General features: G+C 41.4%; 2 protein-coding genes across 7 annotated transcripts in view; both read right to left on the reverse strand.

The window, feature by feature from the left end:
- The window catches only part of Ptprb (protein tyrosine phosphatase receptor type B), a 101,046-nt gene extending 81,320 nt beyond the window's left edge, over positions 1-19,726 (reverse strand). Inside the window, exons 1-3 of one of the 2 annotated variants that reach the window (XM_021233752.2) lie at positions 19,614-19,726; positions 17,790-18,185; positions 10,846-11,117 (exon numbers count right to left, since the gene is read on the reverse strand). In XM_021233752.2, the coding sequence (XP_021089411.1) occupies positions 10,846-11,117; positions 17,790-18,185; positions 19,614-19,668 (723 nt within the window). In that variant the 5' untranslated portion in view covers positions 19,669-19,726. The remainder of the gene's footprint in view (positions 1-10,845; positions 11,118-17,789; positions 18,186-19,613) is intronic. The other variant, XM_013121544.3, reaches the window with a different exon arrangement.
- A 605-nt stretch (positions 19,727-20,331) lies between these two features.
- Positions 20,332-21,592, reverse strand: part of Ptprr (protein tyrosine phosphatase receptor type R) — a 211,154-nt gene continuing 209,893 nt past the window's right edge. For all 5 annotated transcript variants that reach the window (XM_040754844.1, XM_040754843.1, XM_040754845.1 and 2 more), the window contains one exon: positions 20,332-21,522. In XM_040754844.1, the coding sequence (XP_040610778.1) occupies positions 21,429-21,522 (94 nt within the window). In that variant the 3' untranslated portion in view covers positions 20,332-21,428. The remainder of the gene's footprint in view (positions 21,523-21,592) is intronic.

Genomic DNA, 21,592 nt, shown 5'->3' on the forward strand with positions numbered 1-21,592 from the left:
ACACTCACATGAAATGTGCCTGCTGATGGTGCGTATGAAATCATTGGATGTCTCAATAGGAAGGAGGTGAGCGCCTGTAGACCAGGGTCTGAGACAGATTGCTCTGCGGTAGAGAGGAACTGGACTGGAAAAACTAATGCAAACAAACTTCCCGAGTGACTGAAAGGCCACAGACCCCACCCAGGATCTTGGTTACCCGGCTCTGCTTTGCTGTCTATCTCCTGCCGGCTTCCTGTCTTCAGGTGCATGCTTTCTTTTAGCAGGTGCTCAGTAGCCAGTCTCTGGTCCATTTTTGAAGACTCCTTCCTCCGTATCAGACATCATAAGGAGGAAGCATCTTTTCATGCTTCCCTGCTCACAACCCATTTGGTTAATTCAGGGAAACGATCTAATTATTTATGTGTCTGAGTACGGCCTGCATCGTTGGTCCTTTAAGAAAGTCCTTTAGGGTAGAGTTCTGCTTTCTGCACAGGATTCAGAATACAATAGGATCTCACTGAAAGTTTTCTGAGAGAATGACTGGGTCTTTGTAGCCGCTAAGTAAATGTTGTTATGTGAATAAATAATCTAACAAGCTCTTGCAGGTATGGTCTTGACGAATGCTTTAAATGCCGTCCTGAATGGGAAAAGGAGGGATGGGGGGAGAGAGAGAGAGAGAGAGAGAGAGAGAGAGAGAGAGAGAGAGAGAGAGAGAGAGAGAGAGAGAGAGAGAGAGAGAGAGAGAGAGAGAGAGAGAGAGAGAATATGGGATGGGGAGAAAGAGAAAGAATAAAATAGGAAGACAATGATTTTTGAAGGAAAGAAGGGAAAAATGGGAAGAGATAAGACAAAAAAAACCCAAACAAACAAAGGGAAGGAAGAGGAGGAATGTGATGAGGAGAAGGGAAAGGAAAGGGAATAGGAGAGATATGAAGGAAGAGGGAGAGGAAGAAGAGGAGGAGACATGTTCTTACAGGACAGTGTAGCATCAGCAGTTAGTTGAGACGTTGCTAGAAATTCACATTATAGGGCACTACCTATAGGAACCTATATTATAAGGATCTAAAGAATCAGTAACTCAGGGGGTGGAGCAAACAATTTGTGTTTTAACAAATCCTCAGAGCTAGTTGGTGAGGAAGAGCTATTCAAACGCCAATGACAGTTTGGAATGCTCCGCGATAAACCCTCAACCAGAATTTCATTATTAGGTAAGTTCATTTTAACTTGTCCTTCTTGATTCTTCTCAAATTCCACTGATTTCTCTGTTTCCAAGATGTGACATAGACTATTCAGAGAGTCTTGAGCAATTTTAGAATTCAATAATTAGTTATCCTTAAAATAAATATCATGCATGCATTGGATACTTATAATACTTCATAAAAACTCAGTGTGAATGATACAGGAAAAAGACTTGGAGATACAACTTAATGTAACATCAAATGTTAGACATAAGACCAGCCTGATAAAATTCCTTCTAGGAAGAATTTTTTTCTAGTATTGGGTATTAATTACAGTAGCTTGTTCATGCTTGACAAAGGCTCTGCTTTGGATTTTTACTCTAACCCTGTATTTACTCTTCTTATCCTCCTCCTCCTCCTCCTCCTCTCCCTCCTCCTCCTCCTCCTCCTTCTGCATCAGAGTCTTCCTAAGTTGCCCTCAAACTTGCTTTGTAGCTCAGGAAGGTTTTGAATTTACACCCTTTTATTCTGGCTTCTGAGTGGATTCAGCTCACCAAGTCTGTAGAAGTGTGTGTGTGTGTGTGTGTGTGTGTTTAAATTTATTCTTTAAGAATTTCATACATCTATACAATATATTTTGATCATCCTACCTTCCATCTCTTCCTGGATCCTCTCTAACACAGCCCCTCCTAAATTCATGCACTCTAACTTTAAAAAAAAAGAATCCAATTAGTGCTGTCCATATGTGCATGGTCGTGGAGCCACCTATAGGAGGGGCACATACAACCTATAAGCATGGCCATCCCCTAGGGAAAAATGACTCTCTTTTCCACCAACAGCCATCAGTTGCCAGCAATTCCTCATCTAGATGTGGGCCTTGTGAGCTCCTCTCTGACTCATGCTGGGATTTATTTTACATTTTAATTATTTACACACATTACATCCCAACCACTATTTCCTCTACCTCCTGTCCTCCAAGTTTCCCACCCCCTCCCCAGATTCACTCCTTCTCTGCTTGCCTTCAAGAAAAAAAAAAAGCAGGCCTCCTAGGGATATAAACCTAACATGGCATGAACAAATTAAAATAATACTAGGCACAAATCCTTATATCAAGGCTGGATGAGGTCTCACGTTAGGAGGAAAAGGGTCCCAAGAACAGGTCAAAGAGTCAGAGGCATCCACAACTCCTACTGTTAGGTGTCCCACAAGAACACCAACCATGCAACCATTAATGTTTATCATGCTGGGATTTTGATTGCTTTCATTTTGTACTCTCAACTACTTAAGAGTTTTTTTTGTTTTGTTATTCAAATCTCCTGCATGTAAACTAGGCTGGTCTTGATCTATCTATGTAGCTAAGGCTGGGTTTAAACTCCTGATCCTCCTGCCTATACTTTCTGAATGCTAGTGTCACAGGCATGCACACCACACCAAGTTAATGTGGTACTTAAAATATAAGCCAGGACCCCTCTCAGGCTAAACAAATGCTCTACCTCTGAAACTACAATAATTTTTAAAGGAGGCATAACAACCAATCAGATGCCTCAACTAAAGTCAATCACATGATAGCAAGTCCTTTTCTGTTTTTCTTTGTATTGCCTCAGTAGAAAATTGTGGTAAAAACACAATTTTAAACTGCACCCAAGTGTCATGAATTTCAATAGAGAAGTACTAAAATAGAAGAAAGCATAATTTTGATGAAACAGTTATTTTTAAAAACCTCATGACCATCCTGTTCTGTATTTAGAGATATAGTTTGGAGTACTTAAAGAAATCTTTCTAGATAAGCTTCCTAGATTATGAGTCTCCAGGAAATAACAAAAATATTTGGAGGGCAGTTTTAGGGGTTAAAAAAAGGCATGTACTATATACACAGTGCAATTCCCAGCCCAGGGTCAGAAATGTTAGGACGTGTAATTGTTAATAGCAAAATAATATTCTACAAGGAACATTAAGATAAACCAGGGGAATTGAGTACTTAGTAATAATAAAGAATAACAAAGTCCATGGATGAGAATATATTTCTGAGAACATCCAAATGACATTCACACTTCATTCTAGCTCGTATCCAAACAGAGCTGTTCAGTAGATCAGCACCAGAGGCATTTAACAGCTACCCAGACTGGGGGCCACACCACTATTTTTTTAAATCCTGCAAGGAAGGAGGGAAAGGGAATTGTTATCAGTAGGCTACACAATCACTCTTCAACACATCTTTATGGTTTCTTGGTGTCTTTATAAGGTTTCTATTGCTGCTAAGAAACACCATGACCAAAAAGCAAGCTGAGAAGGAAAAGGTTTATTTGGTTTATACTTCTACATTGCTGTTCATCACTGAAGGAAGTCAGGACAGGAACTCAGACAGGGCAGGATCCTGGAGACAGGAGCTCATGCAGAGGCCACGGAGGGGAGCTGCTCACTGACTTGCTTCTTCTAGCTTGCTCTGTTTGCTTTCTTATGGAACCCAGTTCATGGATGGCACCACCCACCATGGGCTGGGCCCTCCCCCATCAATCACCAATTAAGTAAAAGCCTTACATCTGGATCTCATGGAAGTATTTCCTCAACTGAGGCTCCTTTCTCTCTGATGAGTCTAGTCTGTGTCAAGTTGACACACAAAACCAGCCAGTACACTTGGTATTTATTTTCCACACTAATTTCTTACTTTTTCTTTCAGTCTTGGAGCAAATAGACATCGCGCAGCCTTCATCATAACAGGTAGTCAGTCATATCATTTATAGACAGCAGTGACTCTAAGGGAATCGATTCCTCAAGCTCCAAGGCTTCTCCTGCATCTTCACTAACACCACAACTGCCACTACCCAACCCAAGAGATGAATCTGCTCACAGATAAGGCAAGTCAGGGTAGCTAGTGATGCTTCCCACAGGGCAATCAGTGTGTGCATGGCTTCTAGGTAGACTGGTTTCAGGAGCTAGAGTGTGAGTCTCACAAAGTCTATTCACCCAATCCTTGACAGTAGATAAATAAAACATGGCATCAGATAAGATTGACTTTAAAAGGAAAAAGTAAAACGGGGCTGGAGAGATGACTCATCAATTAGAGTACCTGTTGCTCTTGCAGAGGACCTGGTGGTTCTGGTCATATCACCCATATGATGGGTTCACAACCATTGGTAACACTAGTTCCTGAAGATATGATGCCCTCTTCTGGCCTCTGGGTACCAGGCACAAATGTGCACATATACATATGCAAGCGAAATACTTACACATATAAAATAATTGTAAAACAATTAAAAAAGAAAAGCTAAACAAGCAAACAAAGCCTTTAGCTTCTTTAGAGACATAAGATTGTAAACCAACATATTTTTAATATTCTGTGGATCACATTTTCCCCCTCTGAGTTCTCTAGGTGTCACAAAGGAGAGGGTTAGGTTTTTTTTAATTAAAATTTTTTTCATTTTATTTTACATACCAACCACAGTTTCCCCTCCCTCCTCTCCTCTTCCCATCTACCCCCTCCTCATCTACTCCTCCTAAAGGAGAGGCTTTTGGTATTTACAACAAGATCTTAACATCACTTTAAAAATCAAAATAAAACGGCAATACTGAGACAAATCAGATCTTTTCCTTGCTAAAAAAAAATCTTGATTTTTGACTCAGAAAAAAAAATCAGAATATGGAACCGCAGTGGTCCTACATTCTGCCTGTTTCTTGGTTATCTCTAATTTAACAAAGCTTCCTGACCCCACCCTTCTCTACTGGGTGAGGCAGACTCAGGGAATCTCTCAGATCCCCAAGTGTTGGGCTGACAAAGATCAAAGCAGAAGATCAAAGGGCTTTATCATGTTTTCCACAAATGTAATGTAAAAACTCTCAGATTATAGAGCCGTTGGAGGAAGAAGCCCTTTTCTTCATTACTTGCTCCATATCCCCAGGTCATGGCGACTGGATCTCTGTCATACATTGACAGAATAAACCTTAACACTCTTCCGCTAAACAAGGGCTTGGCTAAGAAGTTTGCATAAATCTTTCACAAAATAGCATTCCCACTCATTCCAGTGCAGAATTAGAACTCTGAGCATCACAGACTCCTGTACCCAGCCCCCAAGCCTCAGAAGAAACTGTTATCCGTGAAGCTGTTGTTCTGGAGGGCTAAGACCCCTCAACCTGGTGTGAGGGCTAGTGCTTCTCAGTAATCAAGAGACATGCCTGAAATTGTTACTTGTGCGGAGATCAGAACACCGGCAAAGTACGCGCTTGCGGAATTCTGTTCATACCTCTGTTTTCTTCCTTCCCCCACTCCTAATCTCACCGGAAGAAGAGCACACAGGAAGCCCACAGGCATACCGCCCGGACAGCAGGCGACTAGCAAGGCTACATGAAAGCTTGCTCCTTGGCCTACATCTATGAGGGATCTAAAACAAAAGACACGATAGAAACATGGGTACCCCTGGCTCCCAAACAGAAGTTTCCGCAGCAGAAAGCTCTCATCTGGACCTGGTGATGCGATTGCGTTTTGCTACCAGGTCCAGATGAGAGCAGTTCTTCCCAGGGTATCTGTCTTGTCTTATCTTCGTACTCATTACAGTTCTGAGTTTTGACTTCACTGACTTTTTTTTTTTTGCAAATTCAGCTCACATGCACATACCGTGCCTCCCCCTACACACATAATAAAAATAAACATTAAAATAAGTTTATCAGTCTCATGGTCTGTGATACTTGATTCTATTAATAATAGACGGTCTAAGTTCCATGTAGGTGCTCGCAGGGAGGTTTGTATGGTTTCCTCTAGGCCAGGAGTTCTCAACTGGTGGGTTGAGACCTCTTTGGGAGTTGAATGATGCTTTCACAGGGGTCACCCGAGAGCAGCAGAAAACACAGATGTTTACATTGTGACTCACAACAGTAGCAAAGTTACAGTCATGAGGTAGCAATGGAAATAATGTTATGGTTGGGGGTCACCACAGCGTGAGGAACTGCATTAAAGGGCTGCAGTGTTAGGAAGGGTGAGCATCACTGTTCTAGGCAGTAGGGACACTGTCTTTAGTCTGCCTATGCAGCAGTGGTGACAGCAGTGTGTCTCTCTGCACACTCTGAGTGACCCAGGGAAGGAGGTTGCCTGGGCTTGTAGGTACGGTACTTTCAGCACTGTCCTCTTCACTCATCTGGAGACTCCCATCGGGCTATGATCTCTTTGAAGGCCAAATGGCAGGAAGCGCAGAACTGTGAAAGCTCAGCCCAGAACCACAATAGCTATTCACAAACCGAGGAAACTGCTGCTCCTCCCCAGGCCAGCACAAGGGTGGGGTGGGAGAGGAAGCAGGCAGTGAGCCTCTAGGCAAGATCTGCAGATAGTGGTATCAGAACCAGCCAGGAACCTTGTTTTTGTGCACAGTCAGCACTTTATCCCTTCTAGAGCATTTTCGCAGAATATGCTAACTCATCTGGGTTCCTCAAGCCTGGAGTCAGCCAGGGTAGGGATGATAAAACAAAGACTCCAAGAGCCAACATTACTAAATGCTCACTTACGTACTGCTAGAGTACCTACCAACCCGACTGCTTTATTCTTTATTCTCAAAACCTTGTGAGGCAAATGAATGCCCCTCATGATCTCCACTCCAAAGATGAAGTACCGCTTGAACTTAAACTGCCAGGACCTAGAAGAGTTTGACACTGAAGCCTTAACTCTTTATTTCTGCATCTACATCTGATTTATTAATTCCCTTACGGTCTTGAGCTGGAGGTTGAGGGTGGGGGAGAGAAAGTAGCCACAGAGCTTTGAAACCAAGTCCTGGTCCAAGTATTCAGCATTCCACAGCCAAGTGCATCCATCACATTGGCCCGGGAGGATGTGAGAAAAGGGGAAAGATAAGAAAAGAAACACTGCATCCTCAAAGAATGAGTTTAGGGTTATTATGTGTGTTTAATGAAGAGTGATAGCTGTAGTTCAAATATGTCTTCCCTGACCTTTGCCTTGATGAACAGGTGTTATATACCAGAGAATGTGGAGGCTGAGTATGTGCACATATGAATGTGTACGCTCTTGCTATTTTTCTCCAACGTTTGAGCGAGTCATTGGGTTTTAACCTTTGTGTGTTTCAGCTAGACATCTGCAAAATAAAGATGGTGATGGCGGCAATGGTGATGTTGATAAGATATGGTGTCTTGTTTAATGGTTATGGGTTCACCCCAAAAATAAGTAAATATAAATATATATACATATATATATATAATTGCATTATGATGTTTCTGATGGTCACATAAAGAAGCAGAGTCCATTGCCCTATTTCTTGAATCTGGGCTGGTTTATAGCTTGTTTTAACCTCCAAATGTGGCCCAAATGAGCACCGGGTGACTCTAGAGTCTATCCTTCTAGAATCCTGCAGCCTTTACCTTTGGCCTTTATGAAGCTGGACTAACTTCCCATCATGAAAGGGAAGCTGGTATTGTTCACTAGAGGATGAGGGGTCATGAGGTGAGCCTAGATGGCCAGCTTATAGCCAGTGCTGAATGCCAGTCATACAAATGAGCCGAGTGTTGATCTTAGTTCTGCTGACCGCCCATGCTGAACGCAGCTGCAACAGTGAGCCCCAGAAGAACCAGCAGAGGAACCAAGTACCGACCAACCCACTGCAGTCCACTCCAGACCAGCACACCAGTCTACACCACCAACCCACTGCAGTCCACTCCACACCAGCACACCAGTCTACACTACCAACCCACTGCAGTCCACTCCACACCAGCACACCAGTCTACACCACAAACCCCACTGCAGTTCACTCCACACCAGCGCATCACAGTCTACACCACCAACCCCCTGCAGACCAGCACACCAGTCTACACCACCAACCCCCTGCAGTCCACAGCACACCAGAACACCACAGTCTACACCACCAACCCCCTGCAGTCCACTCCAGACCAGAACACCACAGTCTACACCACCAACCCCCTGCAGTCCACTCCAGACCAGAACACACCAGTCTACACCACCAACCCCCTGCAGTCCATTCCACACCAGCGTACCACAGTCTACACCACCAACCCACTGCAGTCCACTCCACACCAGCGCACCCCAGCCCACCGTCTCCCACTTCATTCTGTGGCGTTACCCTCACCTCCATTCTATTTCGTTCCAGTCTATCCCACTCCCAACCTTCCCTTTCTTCCCCCCAAACTGGTGAACCTTTGTTCAGGTGATTTTGGTTGAATACATCCAGCCACAAAACTTAGTCTTCACTCAAAAACAGCTGCCCCAATACAACTCAGTTAAGAATCTCAGTCCAAAATCTTCACAAACAAGATGCTGTGTGACAAACAAAAACAGCTAAGAGAGACTTAGACACTATTTCCAACATCTGAACTATTTTACTCTTATATTCTTCTGATGCTCATTGTCAAAATTACTCTCAAGAGATACGAATTTTGAATTGTAAGTGACTTGTGTTACTTTTTGAAGTCTCAAACTCCAGCAGTTTATAATGAACGTGCGTAAAATAACCATTCCCGTAAGTTATTTGGTTAGAAGGGTGGCTAGATTAAAGTTCAGAATTCTGAAAGCTGCTCTCAGAGAAACTGCCTTTGGAGAAAGTGTGGTTTTTTTCACTCTCACTTTCCAGGGCAGAGTCAATGTTTTTGCCTGAACTTCAAGAAAGCCAGAGGTGAGATACTGGCCATGTTAAGTGCCTCATCTGGGAATGCATACAAATACCACAGCTGGTTTCATTCCAGAAATGAGACCCCCAACCAGCCAACCAGACAAACAAAAGCAAACTCCCAACTCAAAATAAAACAAACAACAACAAAAATCCTTACCATTGCATCTGCTATGATCTAAGGCTACAAATACTGTTGTGTGTGTGTGTGGGGGGGTTGAGCCTGTGAGCTCCGTCATATAGGGTTAGATCGACCCAACCAGTGGTATGTCTGCAACAGCTCAGTTGCTAATAGTTCTGAATATACTTTTGCAGAGCCTAGCCAACTCTTGCTTCATAATGTCAGACCTGGGAAGAATGAGAGACTATCCTTTTTTAATGCTAAAAGACCACCTTCTAGTATTCAAGTAGATAGGTTTCTGTGGTAATCTTTATTCAATGTGTCTTATTTGATACACTCATTTTTTCCTGTACTGTTATAGATAATTAAGTTCAAACATGAATGAAATGCTCTACTAAGTTAATAATAGGATATGAGTTTTTGCTGGGCATATGCAGTCAAAATGAGTATCATTTTCAAAAGTAAGTGGCAAATATCTCACTCACATTAGTGGGTGAAATGGCAGGAGTCAAGGTAGGAGTGAGCAGCCTTAACTGTGCCCCTCTTTCTCTGTCTTAAACCCTAAGTGGAGGGATGGGAGAGGCACAGCTGACCTTTAAAGGCAGATTTAGAGTTTGCGCTTCTTGGGATAGATTTTTATATTAATGGGTAGAAATCAAGGACCATGCTTGAAAGTGTTTCCAAAACAAAACAAAACAAAAACAAAAACAAAACCAAAAACCAACCGGGCCTTTTTATAGGCAAGGAAAGAAGTAGGTTAGAGGGAAGATTTATGGTAATGGAAAAGTGGAACCAAAAATAAAGTCCCAGGAGTTGTTCAATGTCCTCACTATATTTGTTTTGTAATCAATAATGATATATGTGCCCCGTGTCTGGAGACCATATGCAATATTAGGCTCAATACAATGCAAAAGCGATGAGAGATCCAATTGGGTGGATGTCATTGGGCTTTTGTATTCTTTGAATTATTTGGGTTGCCTATTAGGAAAGAGTGACACTCTCAAGCAAAGCGTAGACTTTTTCTTTGTTTTTGCTTTGGATTAATGCAGGGCTTCCCCCATCCATGCTCTCTGGTGCTCTACCATCAAGACATGCCTGTGTTCTCCAAACGAGCTCTTCTCACCTGCTCTAATTACACCATCATTATGGTTCAAACCACCGAGAGGAAAGCAAAGCCAAAGAAATGAACGCTCAAAACAGAGGGAGTGTTTGGGTAACACCCACAATCTGCCCCATACTGCTCTTCATTCACTTGATTCATTTGTCACCGTGGGGACTGCCAAGATCATAGGTAGGTGACACACAGGGGATGGTGATGAAGGTGTCATGACTTCCTCTTATCTTTTTTTTGTTTTGTTTTGTTTTTTTGGTTTTTTGAGACAGGGTTTCTCTGTGGCTTTGGAGGCTGTCTTGGAACTCACTTTGTAGACCAGGCTGGCCTCTAACTCACAGAGATCCACCTGCTTCTGCCTCCTGAGTGCTGGGATTAAAGGCATGCGCCACCAACGCCCGGCTAAGATATCTTTTCTTTTCTTTTTTTTTTTTATTTTCGAGGCAGGGTTTCTCCTCCTTTTATCTTTATCTACCAATCAATTACAGTGATTCTGGATTTGCCACTGCTCTGTGATTCTTGCCCCTTAGAGCACAAATGGCTTGGAACTGCAAAGTGCTGGCTTCGGCATCTACTTGTTTTCGGCTATGTTTAAGACCATGGATCCTGACTCTGGTTCATAAGATGCCAATCTACAAGAGTACTGGTACAGCATGGCAAGCCCGGTTATCTCTATCTCATCAAGATGCAGAGATTTCAAAGGTTTCCTCATCATGCCAAATCTGTTCATGCATAATTTGCAGTTTAGAAACAAACTGACTGATTTCTTAGTGCCCAGGGCACTTTGAACAGGAAAGGGATTCCTGTGACCATTCATGACCTTACCGCCCCCTCTCCTTTTACCTCTGTGGTGGTGCTGAGGAGAGGTGGAGTAGTCCAAGGACTCCAGGATGTGTCCGTAGTTCCAGCTGTGTGCATAGTTCCAGCTGTGTGCAGACTTGGGAGATCTCTCTTGCTGCTGCTTTGACTGTAGGTCCCTGCAGTGTTCCGGAGGAATGCCTCAGTGCTGTTCCTAATGTGTTCTGAGCTATATGGAATGGTATTAAAAGTAGTGGGGATCTGTGGAGCAGCCGAGTTTCTAGCAATCCGAACTGAGACTTCTGTCCCCAGGACAGCTGAGGGGAAGAAAGGACAGTGGAAAAAATCATTCTCACATTTTATGAATTTTATGTGAATTCTTCACATAAAGTGGTTTTGCTTTGAGATAGGCTATCATATGGTTCAGCTTGATCTTGAGCTTGCTATATAGCCAGAGGACTTTGAACTCCTCATCATCTTGCCTCTGCTTTCTAAGTGTGGATCTTTTCAATCATTATGGTGTAAATATTAGAATCTCATTCTAGTTCTTTGAAATATTCAGTGCTATTTACTACTGACTGTCAATCCGCACATCAGAATGTCTTGTTCCTGTGTCTAACCATAACATACTATCTCCTGATGCTATGTTATGTGAGTCTCTAATCACGAGACTGTTGTCTTTTCTTTTCCTTTCTTTTCTTTCTTTTTCCCCTTCTTTTTAAAGACACGTTTTCTGTGTAGCTCAGGCTGTCCTAGACTGACTCTGTAGACCAGGCTGGCCTCAAACTCAGAGATCTGCCTGCCTCTGTCTCTTGAGTACTGAAATTAAAGGCATGCACTGCCCAGCAAGGCTGTTGTATTTTTTAAGTTAGATATATTTTGAAAGAGCAGTTGGTGATTTAGGATATATGAGCAGGTGGGATGACTTTTCATATTGAAAAACAGACAAACATTGGTTCACCTCACCATAATAAAAACCTGCCTTTAACTTTTTTGACAAGCTCCCAGGTGATGCTGCTGATGGCCTTTGTGTAACAATACTCTAAGACAAAGTCACTCGAAATAAAGGGCTGGAAAATTCTGCAAATAACTGGTTGATATGTGTGTCTGGATGTTTCACCCCACAAAATCCTGTCAAAATCAGGTAACTAACTTTGAAGAGTGTGGGCTTTAAGACTCAGAGCTACTGCTTTACTTCTCATTATTTATTTAATTATATTTAGTAAAACAGCTGCGTTTTAGGCAACTGCTATATGCCAAGTATCCCCTCATAAAGAAGGAATTCATTACACTTTCCATTCAACTTTACTTATCCCTCTTTCGAGTCTCATTCCCTATCATTCTAATTTTACCCAACTAGCACATTTCTTATGGCAATGTATGTAAATAAGAGGGGCTACAGGACAAAAAAGTTCATGACAGAAAAGGTCCATTTATGGCTTAACACAATATAAATACATAATCTGGAAAAAGTTAAAAAAGTAACCATGGTGATTAGGCATTCTTTCCTTAAGATGCAAAGGGCAGTGCAGAGGATTTTGTACATAGATAGGTTTGGACAGATTCGGCAAACAGAAGTATCGACACCAGTTAAACTCGAAGTTCAGGTAATAATGTTTCAGTATAACTGAGTATGTTTATATAGTGCTAGTAAGCAACTGAAGAATTATATTACATACCATATACTTACTATTTATCTTAACATACTTCAAATCTATCTAGATTCAAATGTAAGTGGGTATTCATGTGTATTGTCTGTAACTTTCCTTACATATCTGCCCAATCTACACTTTGATAGTTTCATACTTTGATAGCTTTCTGGACGCTTCTTTCTCTATGTGTCATTGTTTTCCCTTTCACATCATTTAACACTGTCACTGCCTGTGTGCCACAGTTATACACTTTGCACACAGACGAGAGGTTTATCTCAAGGTTCTTTTTATCTCACACCAAACTCATCCATGATTCTACCAAAGACTTCTGCACATTTGTCTTAAGAAACAGCCTTAGTTTCTCAGTCTTGAGTCCAGAGTATAGAGTTTAGATATTTCCTTCAAAAAGCATCCATCAGTGTAGGGATGCAAAGCGTATGGAAGTCAGCATCTCTGTTGCTCTCAGCTTTGCCCAAAGCTGATTCTGTAAGTGAAGGACCACCTAATACAGTTTTAGCTCCCAGGCCCTTTTGAAAAAGTAATGATGGGGTTAGTGTCATAATTTAAGAAAAGTGGTGCACGAAAGAAAGATGCTATGCGACAGGGTTCAAGCAGAGGTTTATTATTATTATTATTATTATTATTATTATTTTTAGGGAAAGAATCATAAAAGGGGAAAGGGGGGACCAGTCTCTGGAGACAGGAGCAGCAGGAGAGAGGAGAAAGTAAAGAGGGGGAGAGAGTGAAAAGAAGGGGTGAGAGAAAGGGAGAGAGGGGAACAGACAGAGAGAGGGAGAGAAAGAAAGAGTGAGAAGGATGGGAGGTGGGCAGGGCCCTTTTAAAAGGGAACATAGTGAATGTGCACAGGTTGTGCTCTTAGTGGCTGAAGCTAAGGGTGTATCCTGTCAGAACCCCAAGGACAGGCCAGTACAGATGCCTGACTACTATGTTAGAACCCAAATCAATCTTAGTATGCATTTGCATTCTTTGTGTGCCAGGCTGTGCTTCCTTCACCAAAAAAAGGCTGGTAAGCTTTTATTATAAGAACTTAAATAAAAATTAGTCAACACATATAATCACTGGATGACACTGGACTCTCTAGATAAACGATCAAACATTCTGGAGATTTGTTCTGCAACCCACTGCAGATGTTACAGTCACATACAGCATTTGGTTGTGGGATATTAGTTGAAGATGTGTTACATTTGTATATGCTGTGGAACATTTGTTTAATGATGCAAAGCTGTGCCGCATTCTCTTTTATGTTGCATTTGTTTAATTCTGTAAAGCTGTGTTTCTTTGCCTGTCTAAAACACCTGATTGGTCTAAGAAAGAGTTGAATGGTCAATAGTGAGGCAGGAGAAAAGATGGGTAGGGTTGGCTGGCAGAAAGCATAGATAGGAGGAGAAACTTAGGCTCAAGAAAAAGAAGAATGAGAAGGAAGAGCAAAAAAAAAAAAAAAGAAAAAAGAAAAAAAAAAAAAAGGAGAGGAGGAAGCCAGGGGCCAGCCACACAGCCAAGCCAGGCTTGGAGTAAGAAGGAAAGAAAGATATATAGAATAAAGAAAGGTAAAAGCCAAGAGGCAAAACATAGTTAAGTAGAAACAGGATAATTTTAAAAAGCTGCCTAGAAACAAGCCAAGCTAAGCTAAGGCTGGAATAAGTCATGTATTTATCTGGGAGCTGAGTGGCAGGCCTCCAAAAGAGTAGAAAAAACAAACAAACAAACAACATAAAAAACCAACCCAACTACACTTTTGGCTTTTATATGGAGGAAAATCTCAACCTTCTGCTGCAATTGTCTTTAATCATCTCATGTATTTTTAAAATAACTCAAACATACACATTTTACATTTGAGGCTACCTCCCTTTTTTACTTTTTTTGTCAAAGAAATATTTATATCCAGTATCTCTTTAATTCATGTCCATATTTTTAACGTTTGCTATTTAAAAGCTAGAGAAATTTTAGCCTGAACATCCAATTTCCATGTTTTGTGAACTTTAAAGCATGCTAAGATAATTGCATTAGAGCCACCTCTGAAGTTTGCTTGTTGTAGCCTCTCTCCAGAAACTGCAGTTTGGTGGGTTTGGTGTGGGTTCCAGGACTCTGCATTTCTAAGGTTCCCTGGTGACTCTAGGCTATAGCCTTAGCCATATATACACTATGAACCAAATACAGTCCTGATATCAACCCCTCTCTTCTTCCCTCCCTCCCCATCTCCCTTCTCTGACAGGGTCTCATGTAGCTGAGGCTAGACATGGACTCCATTCCCTTCCCTCCACTTTTTTTATTATTAAAAATTTTTATTTTTAAATTTAAATTCAAATTAGAAACAAGGTTTCTTCACATGTCAATCTCACGTCCCTTTCCCTTTCCCTCCCCTCCTCCCACTCCCTCCCACCACCCACCTAATACCCCCTCCTTTCCCCAGGGAGGGTGAGTTCTTCCATGGGGGTGTCCATAGTCTGTCATTTCATCCAGGACTTCCCTCCACTTTCTAAGAATAAAGGCATTACAAACCAGCAATTGTGATAATTTTTCATGTGGATATTGGGAGTTTATAAAAATAGATGGGAAGAAAGTCCTTGTTGTAGATTTACAAGACTCTCAAAGTTAAGTTAGTTTATCTATTGATGAACTCTGTTGGAATAGACATGCAATTATTCTAAAAACAGTAGATCTTTAGATTTTTTGGTGTCCATATCTTCCAATTTTTTTGGAAGTATGCAGACATTTCACAATTAATGAAAAAGGAAGATGTTTTGGCAGTGGCAAGGAAAAGTTCTTACACAATGGAACAATATGTTAAAGCTATTTTTAACATTCTTATTGTGCCATTGATACTACATTGTTTTCACATTATAGGGAAATTCTTCCTAGGACATAATTCAAGACCAGTGGGGTATCCTGCATTCACTCTAAAACATTTTTGCATTGAAGTTGTTAGGTCAAGGTCACCTGTAAAATGATATGTGTTGATTTCATCAGGTCAAGACCATCTTTTGAATATGTTCCCACACTAATAATCAGACTCACAAATAATCATTAACTGAGATACAAGACCTTTGTATAACAATAAGAACAATAAACAAATTAGTTTCTCCTAATATCATTTTTGTGGTAAGAAACTTTAACTGTATTAGTATTTCTACCCTGCATTCTACTCTGGAGTGAGACATCAAATATAATAATCTATTAGAAGTGAGTGAGCTATGTGAGCGAGCTAACAATGAAACTGAATATAAGGGATGGTGTTTCACACAGATACACACTCCAGACAGTGTTGGACCCCATAAGGATGAAGGGAGAAAAGATGGGAATTACAGTAGAGTAGTAAGAAATGATCATTCAGAAAATGTAGTCAGTGAAATAAAGGGCACACTTACAAATACTTGCCTAAGTTACCATATAAATATCCAACTGGAAATAAAGTAAAATTAATAAATAAAAATTCATACCAACACACAGCACAGTAAAATACAAAAGCAGAACAGACCAGCTAATATGGAATGGAAAAAGAAGCATTAGTAGACTCAAAGAAATGCTTTTTCAGTAGCCAGATATTGACAAGTCCTGGGGCTGGCAGTGGTACCAGGACCTATCCCAGGTGCATGAGCTGGTTGTGTGGAGCCTATTTCCTATAGAGGGACACCTTGCTCAGCCTCTGATACATGGGAGACAGGCTTGGTCCTGCTTTAACTTGGTATGCCAGACTTTGTGGACTCCCCAAGGAAGGCCTTACTCCCTCTGAAGAGTGGATCAGGGATAGGGGTAGGGAAGGGGAGGGAGGAGGAACTGGGGTTAGTATGTAAAATGAAAACTAATTTTTTAAATAAGAAAGATATGATAAAATTCTTTCAAATAATGATAAAATAATTAATTTCATGCTGATTTAAGCTGGGTATTGCAGTGCACACCTGTAATCTCTGCACTTGGGAGGTGGGATCCTCTGTAGAAAGACCCACAATTTATGAGTTTTAGGCCAGTTTGGGCTACACAGTAAGAGTTGGTCTCAGAAGAACCAAGGCCTTGCAGGCAGCATGGAGGTAAGCTTGGCATGATTGAGGTCTCACTGTCCCTGGGTGGTAATGGCATATGCCTTTAATTCCAACACTTGGCAGGGACAGGCTGATTTCTGTGAGTTTGCAGCTAGCCTGATCTACAGAATGAGTTCCAGGGCCAGCCAGAGCTACATAGAGAGGCCCTGTCTCAGAAAATACAAAATAAAAAAGAGTACAACTTGTTATATTTACCGTGGTTCTGTGTCATTCAGGACAGACCTGGACAAATCAACCACAGGGAAGAAACTGTGCAGATTGTCTCTCTGTGCTGCATATTTTCTGATAGGGTTGAATTTTCTAATTGCCTACTGTATTTTAACCCTCTTCGCTCAGTCAGAACTGATAGAAGAATTGAGAGCATAAGCCTCCATGTTTATTGCAGAAGACCCTCCACTAGTATCTAATTAAGCACTCATTTAACATATGCCCGAGTGACAGAACACTGCTTAAAGATTAGCATGGTTGAAAAGTTCAAATCAGCCTCAGAGGGTCAATGGATGCTGACCCTCAAGAAGGACTATGGACCCATGTTAGCGTTAGTACAGGTGCATAGTGCCTGACTCTGGATCTTGAGGTAGTTGTGCAGAAAGAAAGGTGTGAAGGAATCTTGGAAATCTGGGTTTTTAGTAAGCTCTGTTTTTCTGCCATGGCCTTGTCATACAACCAGCTGGGAGAAAGCCAATGGATCAGTTCTGGGAGATACTGGGAAGAATCGGGGGTATATTGGGAAGTACTGAGAAGCACTGGGCAGATCAGCACTGGGAGGCACTAGGTCAACACTGGGAAGAACTGGGGAGTACTGGGAAGGACTGGGAAAGCACAGGGAAGGCATGGGAAGCCCTGGGCAGCATTCTTATAAGGGATGTACACTAGACATGAGGTTAACTTAGATTTAGGACAATGTGTTACACCCTGATGAACTTCAGTCTGTTCTCTATGGGGATTCCTTTCTAAGTGACACTCCCAGGGGTCTTTAAGGCTCTTTTAGGCTCAGTGCACTGTGATTCAGGGATTTTTATCTTTCATGACTTCCTGAACTAACCTTTTATGGAGGAGCAGATTCACTATGAAAACAGTTAATTTCAAGAGAAGATGAAACTGCATATGAGGATAATGAAGTTTTCTGTTGTTGGGTACCACTTAGTACACTTCTGTTAGTAAATGTATGTGTCCTCCAAAGGCGACAGATGGGAGCACATGACTCTCCCTGGGCTTTGCAAAGACCAGAGAGTTAGCAGAATGACTTCCAGAACTGATTCTGAAAGGCTTCACTCACCTTGCTTTGCACAGAGGCTTTCATTGACCAGCTTCCCCTCCTTGTTGGTGTCTAATTTCATCCAGCTATCGAGGTATTTACTGATCTTCCTGACCACCACCTTACGGTTTTGTTTCTTGAGAAAGAGAGAGGTATTTTCCACCTCAAGGAAGCCTTCCTGGTCATGGCAGGTCCATCGGGGTGCCTGGGCACAGGGAGTGGAGACTGCAGGTCGGAAAGGACCCCTGGAAGAGTTGGAGATGCCCAGGCACGATCCAGATTTAATATGAAGAAGCTTCCCATCCTCGGTCGACAGCCATTGCTGGTTCTGGCTGGTGCCATCGCATGAGCCCATAATCACTTTCTGATTTACAGAAAGACATTGCTGTTTACGGACATGGACTATCTGGAACCCCTCTGGAAGATGAGAGACTTATGAAGCACCATAGAAGGGCCATTGAATAGCAGAACCACCTGCCCACATGCCAGCCAAATTAAATATACCACATTTACTTATATTCTGGTCTTTCTAGCATTGCAATTGCATAATCTCAGACTTAGCCTATGAGACTTAAAATCCTAAGGCAACCAAACAGCAAATCACCCTACCCCCACGTAACCAACCAACCAATCAACCAAAAACATCCCCCAAACTCAACCAAGAAACCAAGAAATCAACCCTCCCTAGCCAACCAATCAAACCACCACAGAAAAGCAAAAAGCCAGAAACAACAAAAGAATGTCAGAACATTATACAGAGCACTCCACTGTTAAACTCTTGTATGGCTGAGTGAGAACATATTCCCACTGGAAAAATGAAAGAGATCTTGAAGAAGAAACAAAGTCATCCAAGGAATCTGGCTTTTCATTGGATGAGGAATGACAACACACAGAATGATGTATGTGTTATCCAAGTCAATTAAATACAGAACTTGGTACCCTGTAACCATTTGTTCCTCTTCATATCATAGCCCTGCTCCATTATATAAAAGAGAGAGACACCTCCTTCTCAGTCCTTACATGCCCAGAGTAAATAAATATTTGTTTATGAGTTGCATAATCTGAATACATACTTTAAAAACTGGACACATTTATTGCAAGAAAAAGATACAACGGAATTTCCCATCTTTTGAAGCACAATTTGTGGCTGGTAACAAACCATGGAAGTATTGATTACCAGAGGCTATGTTCCTGATGCACTGTGGGTCAGCATCGGTTTTGTGACAGTGCCTATAGTTTCCCACCAAATACCAACACATTAAAAAATCAACATTTCTTAAATACTAAATGCCCAGTTTTTAAAACAATCACATTAAGGAAGCAAAATACTCAGGCTCAGAAATGATTTTCAATGAGTTTTTAACCTCAACTACCTAGCTTTTCCATGGAAATATTCCATCCTTCTGAATGACAACTTCCAAAGAAAACATATTTCTTCACTCTGTTTAGTCATATTCCTTTTGTATATATTTTTTTCTTTAATAGAGAAGAAAGTAAAAGTATAACCTGATTGGAAAAAAATACAGCATAGAGAATGCTGTAAATTGTTACATATAAATGATGAAAGATGATTGCCAAGGCTCCTCACTCTGAGGGCCATCCTTTCAGGGACTGAGCTGTCCCAGGCGCTTGGTAAACACTTATTTTCTTCTGGAGAGAAATCTTAGCAGTGTGGCTGGAGCTGTCTCCTTCCATCCCCCCCTCCCCATCGTCTTTGGCTACACTGCCAAAGGAGATCTGCCTCCAATTCTGCCTTATTTCAGATGCCTCTCAAAAGGCACACAGTTTCCTGGGCTAACACTGAGAGAGACGATGCCTCCGGGAAACTGAGGCAGACCCACTCACCCAAGCTCCCGAGGATCAGGCAGGTTAGGATCGCCATGTAAACTTCAGCCTCCATTTTCCACTTAACAACGGTTCATGCTTCAGTTGGGGGAAAAAATCCTCCCAGATAAGAGAGGCAAAGAGTAGGAAGGAAGTGAGCTTCACGGAGAGGGGAAAAGTCCGTGACACACTTCCTCCAATTGAAATGTTTGGGGGAAGCTTTACACCAGTGTCCTTCTGTCTGTTTCCTTAGAAAGAAGCTATAATGATCATCTCTTTTTCAAATGTAGATCCAACCCCCAGGAGCCAGATTAAACCCCCCCAGAAAGCTTCCCCTGCCATCCCTTTGGCACATGACAAGTTAACTTCAAGATGGAGTAAGAGACTTGTAATGTCAGATAATTGAGTCTTCCTACGCCATGCCTTCTTTTCAGGTGATGTGACTCTGTCCAATATACAAAAGCCATGTGATTTATGGGGTCTGTGACAAGTGATAGAAAGACATAAACATGTCCTGGTTGTATAATGAGATGCTGGTGTCTATGAGGAAAACCACATAATGATGGCACTTTTAGTTCATTATCTCTCCAGTGATTATAAGATTCCCTTTGGAGAGAAGCATCAATACCCTGGAGAAGGAAACAACTAGAATTAACTCCATCACATTACCTACTTCAGTTTACCTACATGATGGCCTTTTTCCAAATGAGGGTAAGAAAAGAATATACTCCACTCAATATTTAGTGTTAAGAGGCATTTATTGGTAGTACGAAACAAATTCAACTTTGCTGCATCAAAAATTCATATATGAGCAGAACATCTCATTTTTGCTGGGTATAGTTATTTTGCCTTCATTTGTCTCTTGAGAAATTAAACCTTTTAGAAATGTAAGGATATGCATGACAGTATCCTTAGAAAGACTTCTGGGAATGAGACAGGTTGCAGCTGCCTCTTATTGGGAGAGAGATTCCAGGTAGACAGCATATTCAAAAATCCCTTCTTAGTAGAAGAGAGAAATGTATTTTAAATTATAGACACTTTATAGTTATTATAAATTTGTTTATCCTTTTTTTAAAGTAAAACAAGTCACACTGTAGAAATATAGTGGTTAGAGTTGTGGAACAGAAGCCACCTCTATGCCTAATAATAGAATATATATACACACACACACATATATGTATATATATATGTATCCAATGACAGCTATTGTGCTCTGTAATTGATCCATAGGAAGTACTATAAATACATATTTAATAGATGTTATCAAGACACATTTCCATATAAAATAGTTACTGCATTTGATTTTTTTTCAAAAACAAAAATGTATTTGTTAAAAATCTGTTATTAATCGCTTGCAACAATAGCAGCAAGATTCTGGTAACTGAGATAGGTAATAGCACTTAAACTGGAACAGTTGAACAGCTGACAGTCCATTCACAAGACAGACTTTATAAACATTAAAACACCTAAACACACGATAGTGACATCTTCAGCAGCTCTTCCTCTCATCACAATGACAGTCACTGAATATTACACACACAGATTCTGTGTGGCAGATAACCAACATGGACAAAACAAAATCCACCTTATGCTGTGTGAGAAATTATCATACCTCCATCAGCATAGGACCTTCAAAGTAATTTAGGGGATGCCTACAAACGCATTCCTATACACAAAGGGTTGGCAATCTCTTATGTTGCCAGATCTTCCACAGTCCATTCCTCGGGTTGGTGCTAAAGCTTCCTCATCCGCTGCAGGGAGCTCCTTCTAGGAGCCTTAAGTAGGTGATTTCATTAATCACCCATGAGATCAACGCTCTGATAAATCTTCATGGAATCACTGGACAGTTTCTGGTGAAAGTCTGCTCTCATACAGGCACAGGGCATGGTGCACAAATTCATACTGCTCGCTGGTTTGAACCATGCCACCCCTGCATGGAAGAGATCAAAAAATAACTCAGTTTTGCTGACACCTGATAACACTGTAACCTAGACATGACA

Source organism: Mesocricetus auratus, unplaced genomic scaffold (genome assembly GCF_017639785.1).
Source record: "Mesocricetus auratus isolate SY011 unplaced genomic scaffold, BCM_Maur_2.0 Super-Scaffold_100011, whole genome shotgun sequence".
NCBI classification, from domain to species: Eukaryota; Metazoa; Chordata; class Mammalia; order Rodentia; family Cricetidae; genus Mesocricetus; species Mesocricetus auratus.